General features: G+C 41.9%; 4 protein-coding genes across 6 annotated transcripts; all 4 read left to right on the forward strand.

Moving 5' to 3' along the window:
* Positions 1-497: 497 nt before the first annotated feature.
* LOC115251566 (extracellular calcium-sensing receptor-like) lies at positions 498-4,194 on the forward strand. 2 transcript variants are annotated; one of them, XM_029844328.1, is made up of 7 exons: positions 498-583; positions 652-785; positions 897-1,191; positions 1,296-2,093; positions 2,170-2,397; positions 2,481-2,604; positions 3,284-4,194. In XM_029844328.1, the coding sequence occupies exons 2-7, from the start codon at positions 652-654 to the stop codon at positions 4,192-4,194; spliced, it is 2,490 nt and encodes an 829-aa protein (XP_029700188.1). In that variant the 5' UTR covers positions 498-583. The 2 variants fall into 2 exon arrangements, with proteins under 2 accessions (XP_029700188.1, XP_029700187.1); XM_029844327.1 differs by having other exon boundaries at positions 534-785.
* Positions 4,195-5,637: 1,443 nt separating this feature from the next.
* Positions 5,638-9,047, forward strand: LOC101068429 (extracellular calcium-sensing receptor). Of its 2 annotated transcripts, XM_029844329.1 has the most exons (7): positions 5,682-5,687; positions 5,732-5,889; positions 6,001-6,295; positions 6,401-7,198; positions 7,275-7,502; positions 7,586-7,709; positions 8,037-9,047. In XM_029844329.1, exons 2-7 carry the CDS (start codon positions 5,756-5,758, stop codon positions 8,942-8,944), a joined length of 2,487 nt encoding a protein of 828 aa, XP_029700189.1. In that variant the 5' UTR covers positions 5,682-5,687; positions 5,732-5,755; the 3' UTR covers positions 8,945-9,047. The 2 variants fall into 2 exon arrangements, with proteins under 2 accessions (XP_011616659.2, XP_029700189.1); XM_011618357.2 differs by having other exon boundaries at positions 5,638-5,889.
* Positions 9,048-9,222: 175 nt separating this feature from the next.
* LOC101068199 (extracellular calcium-sensing receptor) lies at positions 9,223-12,244 on the forward strand. Its single transcript, XM_003977221.2, has 6 exons — positions 9,223-9,422; positions 9,513-9,801; positions 9,909-10,721; positions 10,788-11,015; positions 11,117-11,240; positions 11,346-12,244. The coding sequence occupies exons 1-6, from the start codon at positions 9,223-9,225 to the stop codon at positions 12,242-12,244; spliced, it is 2,553 nt and encodes an 850-aa protein (XP_003977270.2).
* Positions 12,245-14,683: 2,439 nt separating this feature from the next.
* LOC115251479 (uncharacterized) lies at positions 14,684-16,849 on the forward strand. The gene is made up of 5 exons (XM_029843877.1): positions 14,684-14,791; positions 14,992-15,217; positions 15,307-15,450; positions 15,819-15,867; positions 15,943-16,849. Exons 1-5 carry the CDS (start codon positions 14,700-14,702, stop codon positions 16,635-16,637), a joined length of 1,206 nt encoding a protein of 401 aa, XP_029699737.1. The 5' UTR covers positions 14,684-14,699; the 3' UTR covers positions 16,638-16,849.
* Positions 16,850-19,559: the final 2,710 nt, after the last annotated feature.

A 19,559-nucleotide genomic window follows, 5' to 3' on the forward strand; every position in this document is an offset into this window, starting at 1 on the left:
ATATATAATTTATTTTATTTTTTTTGCCCTCCACGCGCGCCAAAAGTTTTTTGTGATGCTGTCTACAGCTGCTTGCTGTTGAATAACATATGCTTGACACTGGAACATCGTAGAGTGTTTGCTATTGCCACAGAAAGTCAGATGTATATTATGTACTGTGATAAAAGTAAATGAAAGTAATTCTCTTTGTTGTGAATTAGTGTAATATCTGGATTTTTTGGGGTGCGAGGAACACAAAGAATAGATAATGTAGAACAGTCGGCAGCAGCAGCACTAATGATTTAAAATACCATGTATTTAATTTGTAGTGTAAGCTTTGCACACAAAATTAAACTGATTGTCTTTTTCAACTTTTATGAATCAACTTTTTCATGTGCTACATATTCAGTAATGCTGTCATATGTAAATGAAACCGTGACTACAGGTCCACAGAGATCAAACATCAATGTTTGCTTGTTTATGAGGTTTGAAATCCATAAATACTCATGCAGGCTTCTGAACAACATTCATGCGCACGTGATGCCACTCAGTGGCTTTGCTCCCACACACAGCATGACTTCCACTCAGAACTGGCCAGAGCAAGGTTGGGCACTCCTGCAACTTTTACTGTTAGTATCTTTCTCTCAGGCTGAGGACCGTGTGTGTCTACAGATGGGGGATCCTGAGAACCCCCAGTTATCCAAAGATGGGGACATTATCCTGGGAGGAATCTTCTCTTTCCACAGTAGTTGGATAAACAGGCGGGACACCTACATGCACAAACCATTGCCACTGCAGTGCATCAGGTAAATGAAACCACAGTTAGATCTGAGAATGTGTAAGATTTAAACAACAGATGCAAATTTTATTTCAAGTGATCATTTGCAATCGTAACTCTTTTCAATATTTGCATAAAGTTTGAATTTCAGAGGCTTCCAGTATGCCCAGGCGATGCTTTTTGCAATAGATGAGATCAATAACAGCTCAGACCTCCTGCCTGGCATCACTTTAGGCTGTAAGATTTATGATTCCTGTGGCTCTATTGCCAGAGGCGTGAGAGCTTCTCTGGCCTTGATAAACAGTCAGGAAACTATATTTAAACTTTCTGATAAATGCACCAAACCTGCACAAGTGCAGGCCATCATGGGAGAGAGTTCCTCATCTCCAAACATGGCTGTAGCGACTGTTATTGGACCCTTTCATATTCCACTGGTGGGTAAGAGTCAACATGCATTTTTTCATTATGTTTGTGTCATTGTCATGCTCTTTCCATGTCTGTCTTTAAAAGAGGAAATAACACACTTCTGTTCTTCTAGATCAGCCACTTTGCTACCTGTGCTTGCCTCAGTGATAAAAACAAGTACCCCTCATTCCTGAGAACAATACCCAGTGATCATTACCAGAGCAGAGCTTTGGCCCAATTAGTCAAGTACTTCGGTTGGACTTGGGTCGGAGCCATTAGGACAAATGACGATTATGGCAATAACGGCATGGCAACCTTTATTGAAACAGCAGAGGAGCTCGGCATCTGTGTGGAGTACTCTGTGGCTGTCTTTAGAACTGATCCACCCAAAAAAATACAACAGATAATCGACATTATCAAGGGCTCCACATCCAGGGTGATTGTTGGCTTTCTCTCGCACTTGGATATTGATGCGCTGATAATAGAACTGTCTCAGCACAACCTGACTGGTTACCAGTGGGTGGGCAGCGAGAGCTGGATCTTTGACTCTCACACTGCAGCCATGGATGTCCATCACATTCTGGATGGGGCTGTAGGCCTTTCCATCCCTAAAGCACATGTCACTGGCATGAAAGAATTCATTCTGGATGTGAAGCCACTTAATTCATCTATTGAAGAACTGTTCAGAGAGTTTTGGGAGGCTTTATTTGATTGTAAGTTTGAGGATTCAGTGTCAACAACAACAGAGAATCAGAGAGAATGTTCTGGACATGAAGATCTGGCTGGTGTCAAAAACACCTTCACTGACATGTCTCTCATGCCCATCTTCTACAACATCTATAAAGAAGTTTATGCTGTGGCCCACGCACTTCATGATATTCTCAGCTGTAATAACACATGTAATAAAACAGCACAGCTGGATCCATTCACGGTGAGTTGAACACTAAACTGTTATTTGTTGTCTGTTACATTGTGTGTATTTCTGATCCATTTCTATACTACTTTAGATTTTACAGCACATAAAGAAAATTCGTTTCAAAACAAAGGAAGGAGATGAGGTTTATTTCAATGAGAACGGAGACCCACCAGCAAAATATGAGATTATTAACTGGCAGCCAACAGAAAATGGCAATGTGGAATTTGTCCCAGTGGGTCTTTATGATGCATCTTTACCTGCTGACAGACAGCTGACACTGACAAACAGGACTTTAGTTTGGGCTCAGAACTCAGAGCAGGTAAATCATGAAGCCAAAATTTATTCAAACACATTTTAATTTTGCAAGTTAAACTGATTTATTTGTGAATTTTGCCACGGCAGGTGCCTGTGTCAGTTTGCAGTGAGAAATGTCCCCCAGGAACTCGCAAGGTTCTGCAGAAAGGGAAACCTGTCTGCTGCTATGACTGTTTGAGATGTGCTGATGGAGAGATAAGCAACAGTACAGGTCAGGTATTTCAAATATACAGTAATTATTATCAGACCAACTGAGAAGAGGTGAAGTTTTCAGTTGCTCCAGGCTCGGGGTCCTACAGTTCCTCCTAGAGGAAACAAGGGTTAGTTTTGCTCTTGATCTGGCACTGATACAGAAATTTACCTAAAATAGACAGAAGTTCAACATGAGTGGACTATTGCAGTAGCACCTCACTTAAGGTTCCAAGTGAGACAGTGTGATGTTACCTGGTCAAACTGGATGAGCAAATGTAAACTGCTGTTTGGTCACAAACACCAATCCCATTCTCTTATTTTAATTCTCCAACAACTTGTATTAACAAGACTTTATATTCATAGCCCTGACCTGTTTGAAGAAAATACAAAAAAACTCACCCCTCATATTATAGCGAGGCCTTTCGTTCAATAGTACAGTGTTGAGCACAGTCGCCTCATAGCCAGAGGGTTCTGATCAGACACACCTTCCAGACATGTGTATGATTGTGCTCATGGGCACCCAGACACAGCTGTAGCTTAGTTGTTGTAGAAAATGTCACCAGAGAAATGCTACTGCACTTCAAGAACAACTTGTCACAGGTGATAAAACACTGTTCTGGCCGTGAAAGAGGGAGACAACACATTTAGGTTCACTGTAACCAAGCAAATTTGACATCAGCTTTAATGTTGTTTCCCAGATTCCATCAGCTGTGTGCGATGTCATTCTGAGTTCTGGTCTAATGAAAGAAGAGACGCCTGCATCAAGAAGAAGGAAGAGTTCCTGTCTTATGAAGAGATGATGGGAGCTCTGCTGACCGCAGCATCACTTCTGGGAACGTGTTTGACGGCTGTCGTCATGTTCATTTTCTTCAGATACAGACGCACTCCGATTGTCAGGGCCAACAACTCTGAGCTGAGCTTCCTGCTCCTCTTCTCTCTGACTCTGTGCTTCCTGTGCTCTCTGACCTTCATCGGTCGACCCTCTGGGTGGTCCTGCATGCTGCGGCACACAGCGTTTGGCATCACCTTCGTCCTCTGCATCTCCTGTGTTCTGGGTAAAACCATGGTGGTTCTGATGGCCTTCAGAGCCACACTTCCTGGTAGTAATGTGATGAAATGGTTCGGACCTGCTCAGCAGAGACTCAGCGTACTGGGTTTTACTCTCATCCAGGTTTTTATATGTCTGCTCTGGTTAACCATTTCTCCTCCATTTCCATTTAAAAATATTAAGGACTTTAAAGACAGAATCATCCTAGAATGTGCTCTGGGCTCAGCTGTGGGCTTCTGGGCTGTTCTTGGCTACATCGGACTTCTGGCCATGCTTTGTTTTTTTCTTGCATTTCTGGCTCGGAAACTCCCCGATAACTTCAACGAAGCTAAATTCATCACCTTCAGCATGCTGATATTCTGTGCTGTGTGGGTCACCTTCATTCCAGCCTATGTCAGCTCTCCTGGAAAGTTCAGCGTTGCCGTGGAAATATTTGCAATTCTGTCATCAGGTTTTGGACTTCTCATTTGTATTTTTATTCCAAAATGTTATATCATCTTACTGAAACCGGAGAGGAACACAAAAAGGAATTTGATGGGGAAAGAGGGACCAACACATTGATTCACATTAAAATAAAAACAAGTCTGAAATGATGAGTCAGGTTCTTGAGTAATAATGTCGAGTTGGTTTCATTCATTTTTTGGTTTATAAATACCAACAGCCTCTCATGTGCACTTTTAGTGAGAGTAATCCAGGCATGTCCAAAGTCTGGCCCGGGGGCCAATCACGGCCCGCAGTAAGATTTCATACGGCCCGCAACTTCAGTCTTACAATGTATTATTTATGGCCCGCTGGCACTAACAGAATAAATAAATCACTAAAATGTCATTCCTCCTTTCTTGTAGATCTTGTAAAAGACAAGAGCAAAATTTACTTGTTTTAAACTTGAATGAAAACAGACAACTTTGCATTACATTTATCAAACTCATGGAAATTTAAGGTATTCCATACAGTTCAGTGTTCAATGTTATCTGACTCTCCATATATGAATTAAAGGCAGAATTGTGTTTTTAGAGTTGTTCACGTCTGCCTGAGTGTCTTACATTTGGTTACACTGCCATTTGAAAAATAAAGAGAATTGTGACAATGAAAATTGTTTTATAATAGTGTACATTTGCAAGTGACTTTTCTGGTTAAAAAACATCAGAAGGATCTACTGGCCCCCGGGCATCTTCACGTTATCAAATCTGGCCCTCTTTGCCAAAAGTTTGGACACCCCTGGAGTAATCATAATTCTTATTAATTTCTATTATGCATAACATAAGTAAATTGCGACTTCAACATCTATTGGACGTTATCAGGAATAAATCTCCCACAACGCTTTTCTTTTAAATTTTTTTGATGTCTTCTATAAACCGATCAACTGAATCAAAGTGCAGATCTTCTGCCTGTCATCAATACTGATAGTGGAAACAGCATTCTCATCTTGGGAATATAATATATGTCCTGGTGATATATTTTATTCTGGCAGAGTCAAAATGATTTTTTGATGCTTTAGTCTCCATTCTGAGCTGCACAGGCTGGAGGAGGCTCAAAAGTTTCTGGTGATGCTACATGAGCATCATGTCACAACTTGAACTGAGTAAATAAATTACATTATGGGAAGTTATTAAAGTATATGAACTTATAATCCTTGTGCATTATATTTGTTGTGAATTTGTGAATTATTGGAGGATTTTTTTTTTTTTTTGGTGCATGCGACAAAAACAACTGATAGTGAAGAAAAGTCTTTAATGGCAGAGCAAAAGATATACATTACCAAGTATTTAATTTTTAGTCTAAGTGTTTTAAACAAAATTAAACTGATGGCATTTTTGCAACTGTTATAAATCAACTTTATTCATGTGCTACATATTCAGTAATGCTGTCATATGTAAATGAAACCGTGACTACAGGTCCACAGAGATCAAACATCAATGTTTGCTTGTTTATGAGGTTTGAAATCCATAAATACTCATGCAGGCTTCTGAACAACATTCATGCGCACGTGATGCCACTCAGTGGCTTTGCTCCCACACACAGCATGACTTCCACTCAGAACTGGCCAGAGCAAGGTTGGGCACTCCTGCAACTTTTACTGTTAGTATCTTTCTCTCAGGCTGAGGACCGTGTGTGTCTACAGATGGGGGATCCCGAGAACCCCCAGTTATCCAAAGATGGGGACATTATCCTGGGAGGAATCTTCTCTTTCCACAGTAGTTGGATAAACAGGCGGGACACCTACATGCACAAACCATTGCCACTGCAGTGCATCAGGTAAATGAAACCACAGTTAGATCTGAGAATGTGTAAGATTTAAACAATAGATGCAATTTTTATTTCAAGTAATCAATTGCAATCGTAACTCTTTTCAATATTTGCATAAAGTTTGAATTTCAGAGGCTTCCAGTATGCCCAGGCGATGCTTTTTGCAATAGATGAGATCAATAACAGCTCAGACCTCCTGCCTGGCATCACTTTAGGCTGTAAGCTCTATGATTCCTGTCGATCTATTGCCAGAGGTGTGAGAGCTTCTCTGGCCTTGATAAATGGTGGGGAAACTACATTTAAACTTTCTGATGAATGCACCAAACCTGCACAAGTGCAGGCCATCATGGGGGAGACCTCCTCATCTCCAAACATGGCCGTAGCGACTGTTATTGGACCCTTTCATGTTCCACTGGTGGGTAAAAGCCAACATGTATTTTTTTCATTATGTTTGTGTCATTGTCATGCTCACTCCATGTCTGTCTTTAAAAGAGGAAACAACACACTTCTGTTCTTCTAGATCAGCCACTTTGCTACCTGTGCTTGCCTCAGTGATAAAAACAAGTACCCTTCATTCCTGAGAACAATACCCAGTGATCATTACCAGAGCAGAGCTTTGGCCCAATTAGTCAAGTACTTTGGTTGGACTTGGGTCGGAGCTGTGAGATCAAATGATGATTACGGCAATAACGGCATAGCAACCTTTATAGAAACAGCAGAGGAGCTCGGCATCTGTGTGGAGTACTCTGTGGCTGTATTTAGAACTGATCCACCCAAAAAAATACAACAGATAATCGACATTATCAAGGCCTCCACATCCAGGGTGATTGTTGGCTTCCTCTCGCACTTGGATATTGATGTGTTGATTCTAGAAATGTCTCAGCACAACCTGACTGGTTACCAGTGGGTGGGCAGCGAAGGTTGGATCATTGACTCTCACACTGCAGCCATGGATGTCCGTCACATTCTGGATGGAGCTGTAGGCCTTTCCATCCCTAAAGCACATGTCACTGGCATGAAAGAATTCATTCTGGATGTAAAGCAACTCAATTCATCCAGTAAAGAACTGTTCAGAGAGTTTTGGGAGGCTTTATTTGACTGTAAGTTTGAGGATTCGGCGTCAACAACAACAGAGAATCAGAGAGAATGTTCTGGACATGAAGATCTGGCTGGTGTCAAAAACACCTTCACTGACATGTCTCTCATGCCCATCTTCTACAACGTCTATAAAGAAGTTTATGCTGTGGCCCACACGCTTCATGATATTCTCAGCTGTAATAACACATGTAATAAAACAGCACAGCTGGATCCATTCACGGTGAGTTGAACACTAAACTGTTATTTGTTGTCTGTTACATTGTGTGTATTTCTGATCCATTTCTATACTACTTTAGATTTTGCAGCACATAAAAAAGATTCGTTTCAAAACAAAGGAAGGAGATGAGGTTTATTTCAATGAGAACGGAGACCCACCAGCAAAATATGAGATTATTAACTGGCAGCCAACAGAAAATGGCAATGTGGAATTTGTCCCAGTGGGTCTTTATGATGCATCTTTACCTGCTGACAGACAGCTGACACTGACAAACAGGACTTTCGTTTGGACTCAGAACTCAGAGCAGGTAAACCATGAAGCCAAAATTTATTCAAACACATTTTAATTTTGCAAGTTAAAATGATTTATTTGTGAATTTTGCCACGGCAGGTGCCTGTGTCAGTTTGCAGTGAGAAATGTCCCCCAGGAACTCGCAAGGTTCTGCAGAAAGGGAAACCTGTCTGCTGCTATGACTGTTTGAGATGTGCTGAGGGAGAGATAAGCAACAGTACAGGTCAGGTATTTCAAATATACAGTAATTATTATCATATTATAGCGAGGCCTTTTGTCCAACAGTACAGTGTTCAGCACAGTCGCCTCATAGCCAGAGGGTTCTGATCAGACACACCTTCCAGACATGTGTATGATTGTGCTCATGGGCACCCAGACACACGTGTAGCTCAGTTGTTGTAGAAAATGTCACCAGGGCAATGCTACTGCACTTCAAGAACAACTTGTCACAGGTGATAAAACACTGTTCTGGCCGTGAAAGAGGGAGACAACACATTTAGGTTCACTGTAACCAAGCAAATGTGACACCAGCTTTAATGTTGTTTCCCAGATTCCATCAGCTGTGTGCGATGTCATTCTGATTTCTGGTCTAATGAAAGAAGAGACACCTGTATCAAGAAGAAGGAAGAGTTCCTGTCTTATGAAGAGATGATGGGAGCTCTGCTGACCGCAGCATCACTTCTGGGAACGTGTTTGACGGCTGTCGTCATGTTCATTTTCTTCAGATACAGACGCACTCCGATTGTCAGGGCCAACAACTCTGAGCTGAGCTTCCTGCTCCTCTTCTCTCTGACTCTGTGCTTCCTGTGCTCTCTGAGCTTCATTGGTCGACCCTCTGGGTGGTCCTGCATGCTGCGACACGCTGCGTTTGGCATCACCTTCGTCCTCTGCATCTCCTGTGTTCTGGGTAAAACCATGGTGGTTCTGATGGCCTTCAGAGCCACACTTCCTGGTAGTAATGTGATGAAATGGTTCGGACCTGCTCAGCAGAGACTCAGCGTACTGGGTTTTACTCTCATCCAGGTTTTTATATGTCTGCTCTGGTTAACAATTTCTCCTCCATTTCCATTTAAAAATATTAAGGACTTTAAAGACAGGATCATCCTAGAATGTGCCCTGGGCTCAGCTGTGGGCTTCTGGGCTGTTCTTGGCTACATCGGACTTCTGGCCATGTTTTGTTTCATTCTGGCATTTCTGGCTCGGAAACTCCCCGATAACTTCAACGAAGCTAAATTCATCACCTTCAGCATGCTGATATTCTGTGCTGTGTGGGTCACCTTCATTCCAGCCTATGTCAGCTCTCCTGGGAAGTTCAGCGTTGCCGTGGAAATATTTGCAATTCTGTCATCAGGGTTTGGACTGCTCATTTGTATTTTTATTCCAAAATGTTATATCATCTTACTGAAACCAGACAGGAACAACAAAAAGAACATCATGGGAAAGGCATGCTTAAAATAATGCTGCTAATTTTGTCAGTAGCCATTTTCTTCCTAGTGCATTGTAATCTTTTGCAACCAAATTACTACTTTCATGTCCTACCTGTCTTTATTGTGTTTCATTTGTGAACACTATATGTGTTCAATAATAAAATTCATATTTTCAAAAACATCCTTGGCTGGACTTGTTTGTTTTAGTCCCCATGAGGGCTGCGTACCACCATGACAACTTGCCTCCTTGTTGTTAAATGTGTATAAATCCCTGCTGTGTGCAGCTGGGCTGGCCTTCAGAGCAGAGCAATGCAACTGTTGCGGCTGCTCCTCTTGGCTGTGCTGCTGGGGAAGGGGACACCCCTGTGCCGTCTCCGAGACTCCGCACAAGTGCCTGAACTGGCCCAAGATGGTGACTTTGTCATCGGAGGCATTTTTTCATTTCGCACAGGGCAGGATTATGTCATTGACACCTTTCAGCACATTCCAGAAGCTCGAAAATGCAAGAAGTATGCAGCATAATCTCTCCATTTAAATGATTTGTGTGTGATTTGTGATGTATTCCAGACATTAATATGTGATTTTATTTAAAACCCTAGCTTCAATTACAGAGAATTTAAATTTGCTCAGACGCTGATATTTGCTGTTGAGGAGATCAACAGAAATCCTGATTTACTGCCCCATTTGAAACTTGGCTACAAAATTTACAATACCTGTGGAACTATGGACATACTGAGAGCTGCACTGGCCCTGGTGAGTGGACTTGAGAATGAAATCAGCAATGAAAACTGCACTAAAATCAAGACCATTCAAGCCATTTTGGGACATTCGGGATCAAGGCCAACTATCGCATTTGCACAAGTTGTTGGAAGGTTCCACATACCTGTGGTGCGTTAATTGTTCACCTGAGCTGCACAATGTTTTGGAAAAATAACACCTTTGATGTGAATTTTGAGTGTTCAACATTGTTCTTTTGATTCTTTCTTTCACTGTAGATCAGCCATTTTGCTACCTGTGCCTGTCTGAGCAACCGAAAGGAGTTCCCCACCTTTTTCAGAACCATTCCCAGCGACTTTTATCAGAGCAGAGCACTGGCCAAGTTGGTCAAGCACTTTGGATGGACTTGGATTGGGGCCATAGCTGTGGATAATGAGTATGGCCTCAGTGGCATAGCTACGTTTATCCAAGCGGCACAAGAGCACGGTGTGTGCACCGAGTATTCTGAATCCTTCTCATCATCGGGTCCACCTGAAACACTCCAGAGAATCGTTGAGGTTGTGAAGCGGGCCACTTCCAAAGTGATTGTCGCTTTCATGTCTCACAGAGAGATTAAGTTGCTGGCTCAGGAGCTGTACAGTCAGAACATCACAGGACTGCAGTGGGTCGGCAGCGATGCCTGGATCACAGATCACTCTCTGACTGACAGCTCGGGACACAGCATCCTGTTGGGCTCACTGGGTTTCACGGTCAGCAAGGCTAAAATCCTGGGGTTGGAGGAACACCTGAGGGGGCTCCACCCAGCGCAGTTCCCAACGAGTGCGTTCATGACAGAGTTCTGGGAGGACAGGTTTGCCTGCAGTCTCAACATCACGGGAAGTACAGGGAGAAGGCCGTGCAGTGGCTCTGAGAGCCTGCAGAATGACACGTCACCATTTACTGACGTGACCGAGCTCAGGTTCACTAATAACGTGTACAAATCCGTCTACGTGGTGGCCCACGCGCTCGACAATCTGATGAAATGTGAAAAGGGTGAAGGTCCCTTTTCAGAGGGGAGCTGTGCTGATCCCAAGCACATTCAACCGTGGCAGGTGAGGAAATAATGACAGCGATGACAGACGTCATTTCGTTTAACTGAATATGTCTGTTTTTTCCAGGTCTTGCATTATATCAACACGGTGAGATTCAACACTTCTGAGGGGGAAACGGTTTATTTTGAAAGGAGCGGGGACTCTCCAGCAAGATACGAACTTGTCAATATACAACTGACAGACAAGGGCACTTTAGAGGGACGGACAGTTGGAATTTATGATGCCTCTCTCCCGGAGGATCATCAGTTCATCATGAGTGACGAGCCAATCGTTTGGGGAAATGGTGAGATGGAGGTAAAGAAGAAAGCCGATATGCAATTTGTCTGCACATTAAGCTGTGAATATTGAGCTGTGTTGAATGGGTGTGTGTGTGCTTATTTGTGCATGTGCTGCAGGCACCTGTGTCAGTGTGCACCCAGAGGTGTCTCCCAGGAACCCACAAGGTCCTCCAGAAAGGAAAGCCCGTCTGCTGCTTTGATTGTGTTCCATGTCCACCAGGAGAGATCAGTAATTCCACAAGTAAATAAAACAAACAGCCCATTCCCCCATCCCCTTCAAATGCAGCATTTAAGAAAGTGCACTAACAAAATACCATATTCCTCTGTGTTGGTTTCCATTTTGCAGATTCCATACACTGTATAAAATGTCCGAACCTGTTCTGGTCCAATCAGGAGCGAGATGCGTGCATCCCCAAATCAATAGAGTTCTTGGCACATAAAGAACTTCTGGGAACTTTATTGGTTTTATTCTCTCTACTGGGAGTTTTTCTCACCACATTCATGTTCCTGATCTTTTACTGCCACAAAGAAACTCCGATTGTCAGGGCCAACAACTCTGAGCTGAGCTTCCTGCTCCTCTTCTCTCTGACTCTGTGCTTCCTGTGCTCTTTGACCTTCATCGGTCGACCCTCTGGGTGGTCCTGCATGCTGCGACACACAGCGTTTGGCATCACCTTCGTCCTCTGCATCTCCTGTGTTCTGGGTAAAACCATGGTGGTTCTGATGGCCTTCAGAGCCACACTTCCTGGTAGTAATATGTTGAAATGGTTCGGACCTGCTCAGCAGAGACTCTGTGTTGTGGCCTTCACTTTCGTACAGGTTTTGATTTGTATACTATGGTTGACGATCAGCCCCCCCTATCCTTTTGAGAATATGGAGTATTATAATGACAGAATCATCCTAGAATGTGCCCTGGGCTCAGCTCTGGGCTTCTGGGCTGTTCTTGGCTACATCGGACTTCTGGCCATGTTTTGTTTCATTCTGGCATTTCTGGCTCGGAAACTCCCCAACAACTTTAACGAAGCTAAATTCATCACCTTCAGCATGCTGATATTCTGTGCTGTGTGGGTCACCTTCATTCCAGCCTATGTCAGCTCTCCTGGGAAGTTTTTAGTTGCCGTGGAGATCTTTGCAATTTTGGCCTCAAGTTATGGACTTTTGTTTTGCATTTTTTTACCCAAATGTTTTATCATCTTGTTTCGGCCTGAGTTGAACACAAAGAAACACATCATTGGAAAGACCTGATAAAACCATTAATCATTGACTGGGATTGTTAATCATTGTCATATCTGTGTCTTTATCTTAAATAAATTTACACTGTTAAATAAATTAATGAGTGTTTCAACAATAGAGCTTTGGTTGAGTTTATGCATTTACACTATAGTATCTATCTACAATAAAGAATTGGCTAATATACTGTAGAGGACCAGGGAAAAAGATATTTTACCCATCTTATTTATGCCAGGTGTGTGCATTGCATGTATGAACAATTAAGCATAGTTTTGAGTACATATAAATAAACAATAAAATTCAGAGGTTATATTCATCAATTTTTTTGCAGATGCATTATGACAATTTACATTGGGCTGTTTTCCATCTAAAAAATGTGTGAAAAATATTCTTTAATTGGAAATCTGAAACATGTATAAGCATTTTCTTTAAAGTAGCCAGTCTTCTTTGATTCTCATCCCCATTTTTTTCATAATTTATTTAAAGAGTAATTAATAAATATAATAATAAATAACAAGACCATATATCAGCAGTCACTTATGAAATATGTGACCAAAAGCAAATACCAAGTTCAAATGAAACAATCAAGTTTAACAGAAACGGAGGTCCTTCACATGCACGAGCGCAAAAATAACACTGGATAAACAAGGACCCATCTGTTGCATAATGAGTCACCTTGCGGTTTGACTCTGTTGGGAAATGTGCCGCAGGGAAGAGATTGCTTCATCTCTGCAAATAGAGCAACAATCATCAGGTGGCACGTTGTTTGGCGGGTGTTAATTAATTAAAATCTCTCCTCACAACATGCAAATATGACATTGTATGCCAATTAAGGCTTTATTTTGACCTTGACTGACCTTGAGGTATACTGTCATGTCAGTAATGTAAAGTAGCTTCACACAGATATTCTTTTCTGTGTCTATAAACCATTTAAAAATAATCAGATGGAGACTGTCAGAATCTTATATTTCTATTTGTTAGAAATTGAATTACAAAGACACATTAATCTACTAAAGTAATAATGTCTCTGTGTTTGATCTGGGGCTTGATGTTAAAGGGCGATCTGCTGGAGATAAAATGTACCAATGCACTGCATGTAGAATCTGCAATATCTGCATCATCCATTGATTTTCTGTCAACTGCCATATAGTCAGGGTCATTACGCATACGTAAGACGTTTCAAGCTTTATCCACAGCTGTAGACATTTGACAGGTATTTTTGTGCAAAGGGACATAAGCTGTTCAAAAAGAGAGGCAAAGGTATTTGTGTCTCACCTGGTGCCTCAGTCATTTATATTTATTCATACTCATTAAAACCTGCCCTGTCACTGGGTGCATTGTTGCAAGTCCGACTCACAAGCAACCTGGAAATTCTGTTAAATTTTATTTTAATACTTGGGGAAAATATACAGTGTGTTAATGTTGTTAATATTTCTTCTGAATACATGATTTTGTCATAAGTGATCGAAGTTTTTTGTACTTAAGCTGCTTTCTACTGTGATTTAATCAATAATCTCACTAAGAATCTCAGTTATTTTGTACGCAAAACTTCAATTCTTTCTTCATGTGCACATAAAAATAACTATCAAATTTTCTCATGCACCTCCTCTCCTCTCCTCTCCTCTCCTCTCCTCTCCTCTCCTCTCCTCTCCCCACCCCTCACCTCTCCTCTCCCCACCCCTCACCTCTCCTCTCCTCTCCTCTCCTCTCCTCTCCTCTCCTCTCCTCTCCTCTCCTCTCCTCTCCTCTCCTCTCCTCTCCTCTCCTCTCCCCTCCCCTCCTCTCCTCTCCTCTCCTCTCCTCTCCTCTCCTCTCCTCTCCTCTCCTCTCCTCTCCTCTCCTCTCCTCTCATCTCCCCACCCCCTCTCCTCTCCTCTCCTCTCCTCTCCTCTCCTCTCCTCTCCTCTCCTCTCCTCTCCTCTCCTCTCCTCTCCTCTCCTCTCCTTGGGGACACACTGAGCACATTAAACACATACGTGGTAGTACAAAGGTCACCCTGCACACACTAAAAAAAGGTAATACTGTAGTGGGAGATAAAGCCAGCACCACTGTGTGACCATTAGTATGACTGGATGGACAGATGAGGCCTAAATAACTGGGAGTACTTTTCCATTTTTCTGCCTCATACGCAGACAGGAATAAATCCATCAAATAAAAGTAGATCAAAAGGAAAATATAAGAATGCCTTCACACAAGGAAATCATCATTTAAACATTTAAATTTCCTGAATTAAATCCCATCATTGTTTTTCTATTTTTAGTGGATTATACAAACCACCACTAACTTAATAAATCTCACCCTATAGCAGTGTAAGATTGATAGGGCCCACGTGTATACGTGTCAGATTTGTTGTTTATGCCTGACATCCTTCACAAAAGTTGCTGGTGAAGATGGCCCACCTACACCTGAGAGGAAGCTATAAAATACATCCTTCCGAGAGTCCAGACTGTGCCAAAGGCAAGGCTCTGAGATGACAGCAGTCACATTTGTCTCTTTAACACTGCTGACATGGATCAGCTCACATGAAAACACTGACAAGTCAGAACTGCTGACATGTAAGAGGTGAGTACTGTACACTGTTGGTGAAATACCGAACTTTAGGTTTGTGTGATCGTCTTGCTTCATATGTGAATCTGTAAACTTTAAATATACTATAGTCGAGCCAATTACATGCAGGTTATTGATGTTTTTAAAAAAAAATGTGACCATTCGTCTCATGATGAAATGATGATTTCCTGGTTTTTCAAATCCATTTTATTCAGATCTCCAACCATGAGTGCTGTCTTTAAGCAGATTTCCACACTGGAGAGGATCAACTGTGAGGGCTCTGTATTTGACAGCGTATATCTGAAATCTTTCCTCTGTCATGGTCGTGTCAGTGTGTTGACAAATCCTGTGAATACAGAGAAACAAATCAAGGACGGCTATCACCGTCAACAGTTGATATGTTGCCTGTCAAAACGCAGCGTTTCCCAGCTTGAAGTAAAGGTGAGCAGCGAAAATGACGTCTGCGTTTGGAAGGGGACAGTCTATAAATGGAATTTGCTGTTAAATGCATATTTTATGCCATGCATTAGGAACTTCTGGGACTGCATCGTTTCCCCATCAAAGACAGACTTGCATTTTCAGAATTCCTTATCTTCATATTCTCCGCCAGCCAGGGAAGCCCAAGGTCACCACTGGAGCGAAAGATGGCTGCAACAGCAGTCCCCCAGGCTCAGGTTGGCATGTACAGAATGTAAAGTGAAAAAAACTTGGCTCTTTTCAATTGTGGCAGCTATTTAGTATCTGTATTTAAACTTTTAAAGGGAAATAGTAGGTTCTTTGTCATGGATCAGGTTGAGCATCAAATATTCTACAAATTTGAAACAAACTGGACCAATTCCCCATGAAATCTTCCCATTTTCGTTGTATCACCTTTCCCTAAAGCATTTGTAGACCCTATGTATTATTACTGTGAACTCTTTATAGTGAACCTGTCTTGATAATTGACAACTGGTAATGTGTCTTTGAGTCAGATATTACACACAAGCATACAACTATAGTATAAACTATAAGATGATGTCATGTCCTTATCATTATTTTACAGATGCAGTCTAAATATTGGTGCCTGAAAGATGCTTTTCCTACCCATTCAGGTGATTCTATGATTGCGGCTAAGCTGAGAAGCATGCTACTATTTTCTTCAGTAAATGCTAAAGTTTTTTCCACAGATGGCGTCAAATTTACTCCCCACCAGGGCAGATTGGATGGCCTGTGGCCTACAGACAACAACAGAGGCATTGCCAGATGTTTCCTGGCAGCTGTGTTGCTCCTCAGCATCTTTGTGACAGGACGTAAACCCTCGCCGAACGGAATTCATCACGGTAATAATTCCTCAGCTGTGATGGTTTTCATCATGAACTGGCACTTTTTTTCACCTGCAGTTTTCGTGCTTGTGCCCTGTGAGTGGGCCCGCAAAGCCGTCAGGATCACTTTTGCCGCCTCTCTCTCTTGTGCTCTGGGAAAAATTGTGCACGTGTTAATAGTCCTTAGAACTGCCGGTGTGGTCTTGAAACTGTACAATTCCACACATCAGCGGGTCAGGCTACTCTCTGTTACCGCAGTGTTTATCTGGCTGGTTGTAACACCACTTTTCTACAACAAAAATATTAAACTCCAGTTTGACGAGTTTCTGATTGGCAGCTATACTCAGGAACCTTCAGAAGGTTCCTGGACCTTGTTTGGCCAGATGGAACCACTGGCCATTTTGTACTACATATCTATCTCAATCCTCAGATGGCTGAAGTTTAGTCTGACTAAATTAAATGTCTTAAACATCCACTTAAATGTGCAGCTCAGATGTTTGCGAACTACACAAGTACACACAAACTATGTCTTCTATATCAAATTTATCATGCTCATTTAAACCATGCATCTATCTTTATATTAGTCATCCTGCATGTTAAATAAGCATAATAAATCTGTCTTTTGACCTTTTATGATGCTAATGAACTTGTTGATCTCAATAAATGGAAAGAAGTTTGAGAATGATGACCTTGCTCTTTTTTAACACTTGATTTTTTCCTGACCAATGACATGATGTTATTTTTTTATTTAAATTCTCATTTTAATATAAATGTGTCTTTAATTTAATATTGTTTAACAGTATGATAGAAGTCTTTATAAATGTATCATATATTTGTAGTGTAAATATAAAATGATTTTCATTTGTTCTGTTCTGATATTTTAGTCTTTTAGCAGACACTTTTGTCCACAGCAGCGTACAGTCAGAGACAATGGATCCATGTTACAAAGCTACCTGATACAAATGCAACTACCAGCTCACAGTGCAAAGCTGTGGAGAGGGTGTGAAGATGGGTAAACACGAGAGAAGGAGAGGGGGTGGGAAGAGACAGGAGGAGACATCTAAGTTAGGAGAGCAGGTGGTCTTGGAAGAGCTGGGAGTTAGAATAAAATACAACAAAAATACACAACAAATGATGACAACATTTATGAATTATTGGCCTCTACTTGTTTTTTATTTTCGAATAAAATGAAGACAACAATAGATTTTCTTGTGTTGTTGTTGTTGTTGTTCCACTCTACTATAAAACAACCAAATTAATGATTGAATAAATTAAATATTCTTCAACAGTCAGGCTGGTTTACACAATACAAGCAAAACACGTTCTGCACTGATACCCTGCCTGCCCAGCACATGAGGCCACGGTTTGACTGCCCCTGTGTTGCTTACATGTATACTTCTGACTGTCTTGGCCCCACAAACTTCACAGCAGCTCTTTTTGTTAATGCTGGCATCAGATGGTGGTTCTGTTGGCCAGGTGGACGGTGAACCAGCCTTTTCCTCCTGCTGCAGAGGCTGGAGGTCTTGGAACATGCAGTCTTTTCTGAATTTGAGGTCTCACAGTGCCTAAATTAGTGCAATCCAGGACAATTTCCTGGATGGAAATCTGAGATGAAAATGATTAAAGAAGACTTGAACTGCCATCCATGTTGGCCCTGGTTCACACTGGCAAGGCCTTCGACACACACACTTGTAATTACATCATACCCTAACATCACCGCTAACCCCTGACACTATAAGTCTAACCATGTCCTAAACCCAAATCTAACCTTAACCTCTAATGCCTTAACCAGCAAACAGTCCTTCGAAGTTGTGAGAACCAGATGAAATATCCACACGTTGCTAGTAGACCACAGATTTTGATACTCAATATGTAGCAAGTACAGGAACACACACAGTGGGCCCAGACAGGACAAGTAAAGGTACACAGTGCGTACAATTTCTACAATTATAATAGGGCGGATCCAGAGTGAGTCCCTATGTAATATCAAATCAAATAACCTGTAATCAAGTCTGTAATCAAAATTGTCTTTAGGTGCTTTACAGAGACCCTGGACTTAATCCTCATCAAGCAACAGTGTCAAGGAAAAACTTCCCTTTGATAGGAAAAAAATCACATCCTTGAGCAGGACCAGGGTCATATGTGGTGGCCTCCAGCTGGTAGCCAGCTGGACAGAGAAAGAGGAGAAAGGGGGAAGGACAGACAGGTAAGACAATAGATATAAATCTATTAAATACATTAATCACAAAAAGCTACCAGTATAAGAAATGAGCGGGTCAGTGGGGTCAGAGGTCAGGGCACCTGAAAGACCTCTGTCACCTTGCTTGGTCATGGCTGCCTCTGCTCTCATCTCCTCACCTCTCCAAGTAGATCATTGATGCTGTTATTTCTTGGATAGTTTCTCTGCCCCCCCTCTCGACAGGTCTAGCCGCCGCTAGGCCTGCCCATCTCCGATCCCTGTTGACCCACTCTACCAGCAGCTCGTATTATTAATGTATTTTTATTATCTCTGCCCCTTCTCTCCTCTACCTGTCCTCCCCCTTCTCCTCTCTCTCTACCCAGCCGGCCATCAGCAGGAGGGTCCCCCTACATGAGCCCGGTCCTGCTCAAGGGTTCTTCCTGTTAAAGAGGAGTTTTTCCTTGCCACTATTGCTTGTTGGGGGTCAGGCCCTGGGATTCTGTAAAGCACCTAAAAACAATTTTGATTGTAACAGATGCTCTGTAAATAAAGATTGAGATTGATTTGAGTGCACAGCGATGAGGTCGGCAATACCTGTAGAATCTACAGGTATCTACAGGTAGAATCTACAGTGTAGATGAATACAGACAGGCGGGAAAAGGGGTGACAAACATAAACTACACAAGAAAAGGTGTTAATGATCATCACTGACCAAGAGGAGGGGAGGGGAGGTTGTCAGGGTGACAGAAACATGACTGGAGCTACAGAATTACTGTACTATCAGCTTTCTCAAAGAGGGTTTTAGGTGTAATCTCTAACGTACAGAGGGAGTCGGCCTCCCATACACAGACAGGGAGCTGATTCATGATAGCTAAATGCTCCTCCACCCATTCTATTTTTAAAGATTCTGGGGACCACAAGGAAACCAGCATTCAGAGAGCAGAGCGGTCTATTGGATTATAAGGCAGCATTAGCTCCAAGTAGGATGGTGCTTGACCTCTGATGACCTTGCAGGTCAGAAGAAAAATTTAAAAACTGTTCTAGATATAACAGACAGCCAGTGGTTATTTAAAAATATGTTTTGATATTCTGTATAATGAGCCTTAAGGCCAATGAGTCTCAGTTTGTAAAAAAATAATGAAGTGTATTTTTCTTTTGATAAAAAAAAATGAAAACACAGTAATTGAAATGTATGACACAAATTGCTGCTTTCTTACAGTAAAGGCGAGCAAAAACACCAAAATAAACTCAAACAAATACAAATTATCCTAAATATACTGCTTGTGTAAAGAATATCACCTCG

This window comes from Takifugu rubripes, chromosome 11 (assembly GCF_901000725.2).
Source record: "Takifugu rubripes chromosome 11, fTakRub1.2, whole genome shotgun sequence".
Lineage (NCBI taxonomy): Eukaryota > Metazoa > Chordata > Actinopteri > Tetraodontiformes > Tetraodontidae > Takifugu > Takifugu rubripes.

Coding starts and splice junctions, on each gene's coding strand:
- LOC115251566 (XM_029844327.1), top strand. CDS start 553: ATGACTTCCACTCAGAACTGGCCAGAGCAAGGTTGGGCACTCCTGCAA. Junction 1,192..1,295: donor GACCCTTTCATATTCCACTG/GTGGGTAAGAGT, acceptor CTGTTCTTCTAG/ATCAGCCACTTTGCTACCTG. Junction 2,605..3,283: donor AGAGATAAGCAACAGTACAG/GTCAGGTATTTC, acceptor GTTGTTTCCCAG/ATTCCATCAGCTGTGTGCGA.
- LOC101068429 (XM_011618357.2), top strand. CDS start 5,657: ATGACTTCCACTCAGAACTGGCCAGAGCAAGGTTGGGCACTCCTGCAA. Junction 7,503..7,585: donor GGACTCAGAACTCAGAGCAG/GTAAACCATGAA, acceptor TTGCCACGGCAG/GTGCCTGTGTCAGTTTGCAG. Junction 7,710..8,036: donor AGAGATAAGCAACAGTACAG/GTCAGGTATTTC, acceptor GTTGTTTCCCAG/ATTCCATCAGCTGTGTGCGA.
- LOC101068199 (XM_003977221.2), top strand. CDS start 9,223: ATGCAACTGTTGCGGCTGCTCCTCTTGGCTGTGCTGCTGGGGAAGGGG. Junction 9,802..9,908: donor GAAGGTTCCACATACCTGTG/GTGCGTTAATTG, acceptor CTTTCACTGTAG/ATCAGCCATTTTGCTACCTG. Junction 11,241..11,345: donor AGAGATCAGTAATTCCACAA/GTAAATAAAACA, acceptor TCCATTTTGCAG/ATTCCATACACTGTATAAAA.
- LOC115251479 (XM_029843877.1), top strand. CDS start 14,700: ATGACAGCAGTCACATTTGTCTCTTTAACACTGCTGACATGGATCAGC. Junction 14,792..14,991: donor GAACTGCTGACATGTAAGAG/GTGAGTACTGTA, acceptor CATTTTATTCAG/ATCTCCAACCATGAGTGCTG. Junction 15,451..15,818: donor CAGCAGTCCCCCAGGCTCAG/GTTGGCATGTAC, acceptor ATTATTTTACAG/ATGCAGTCTAAATATTGGTG.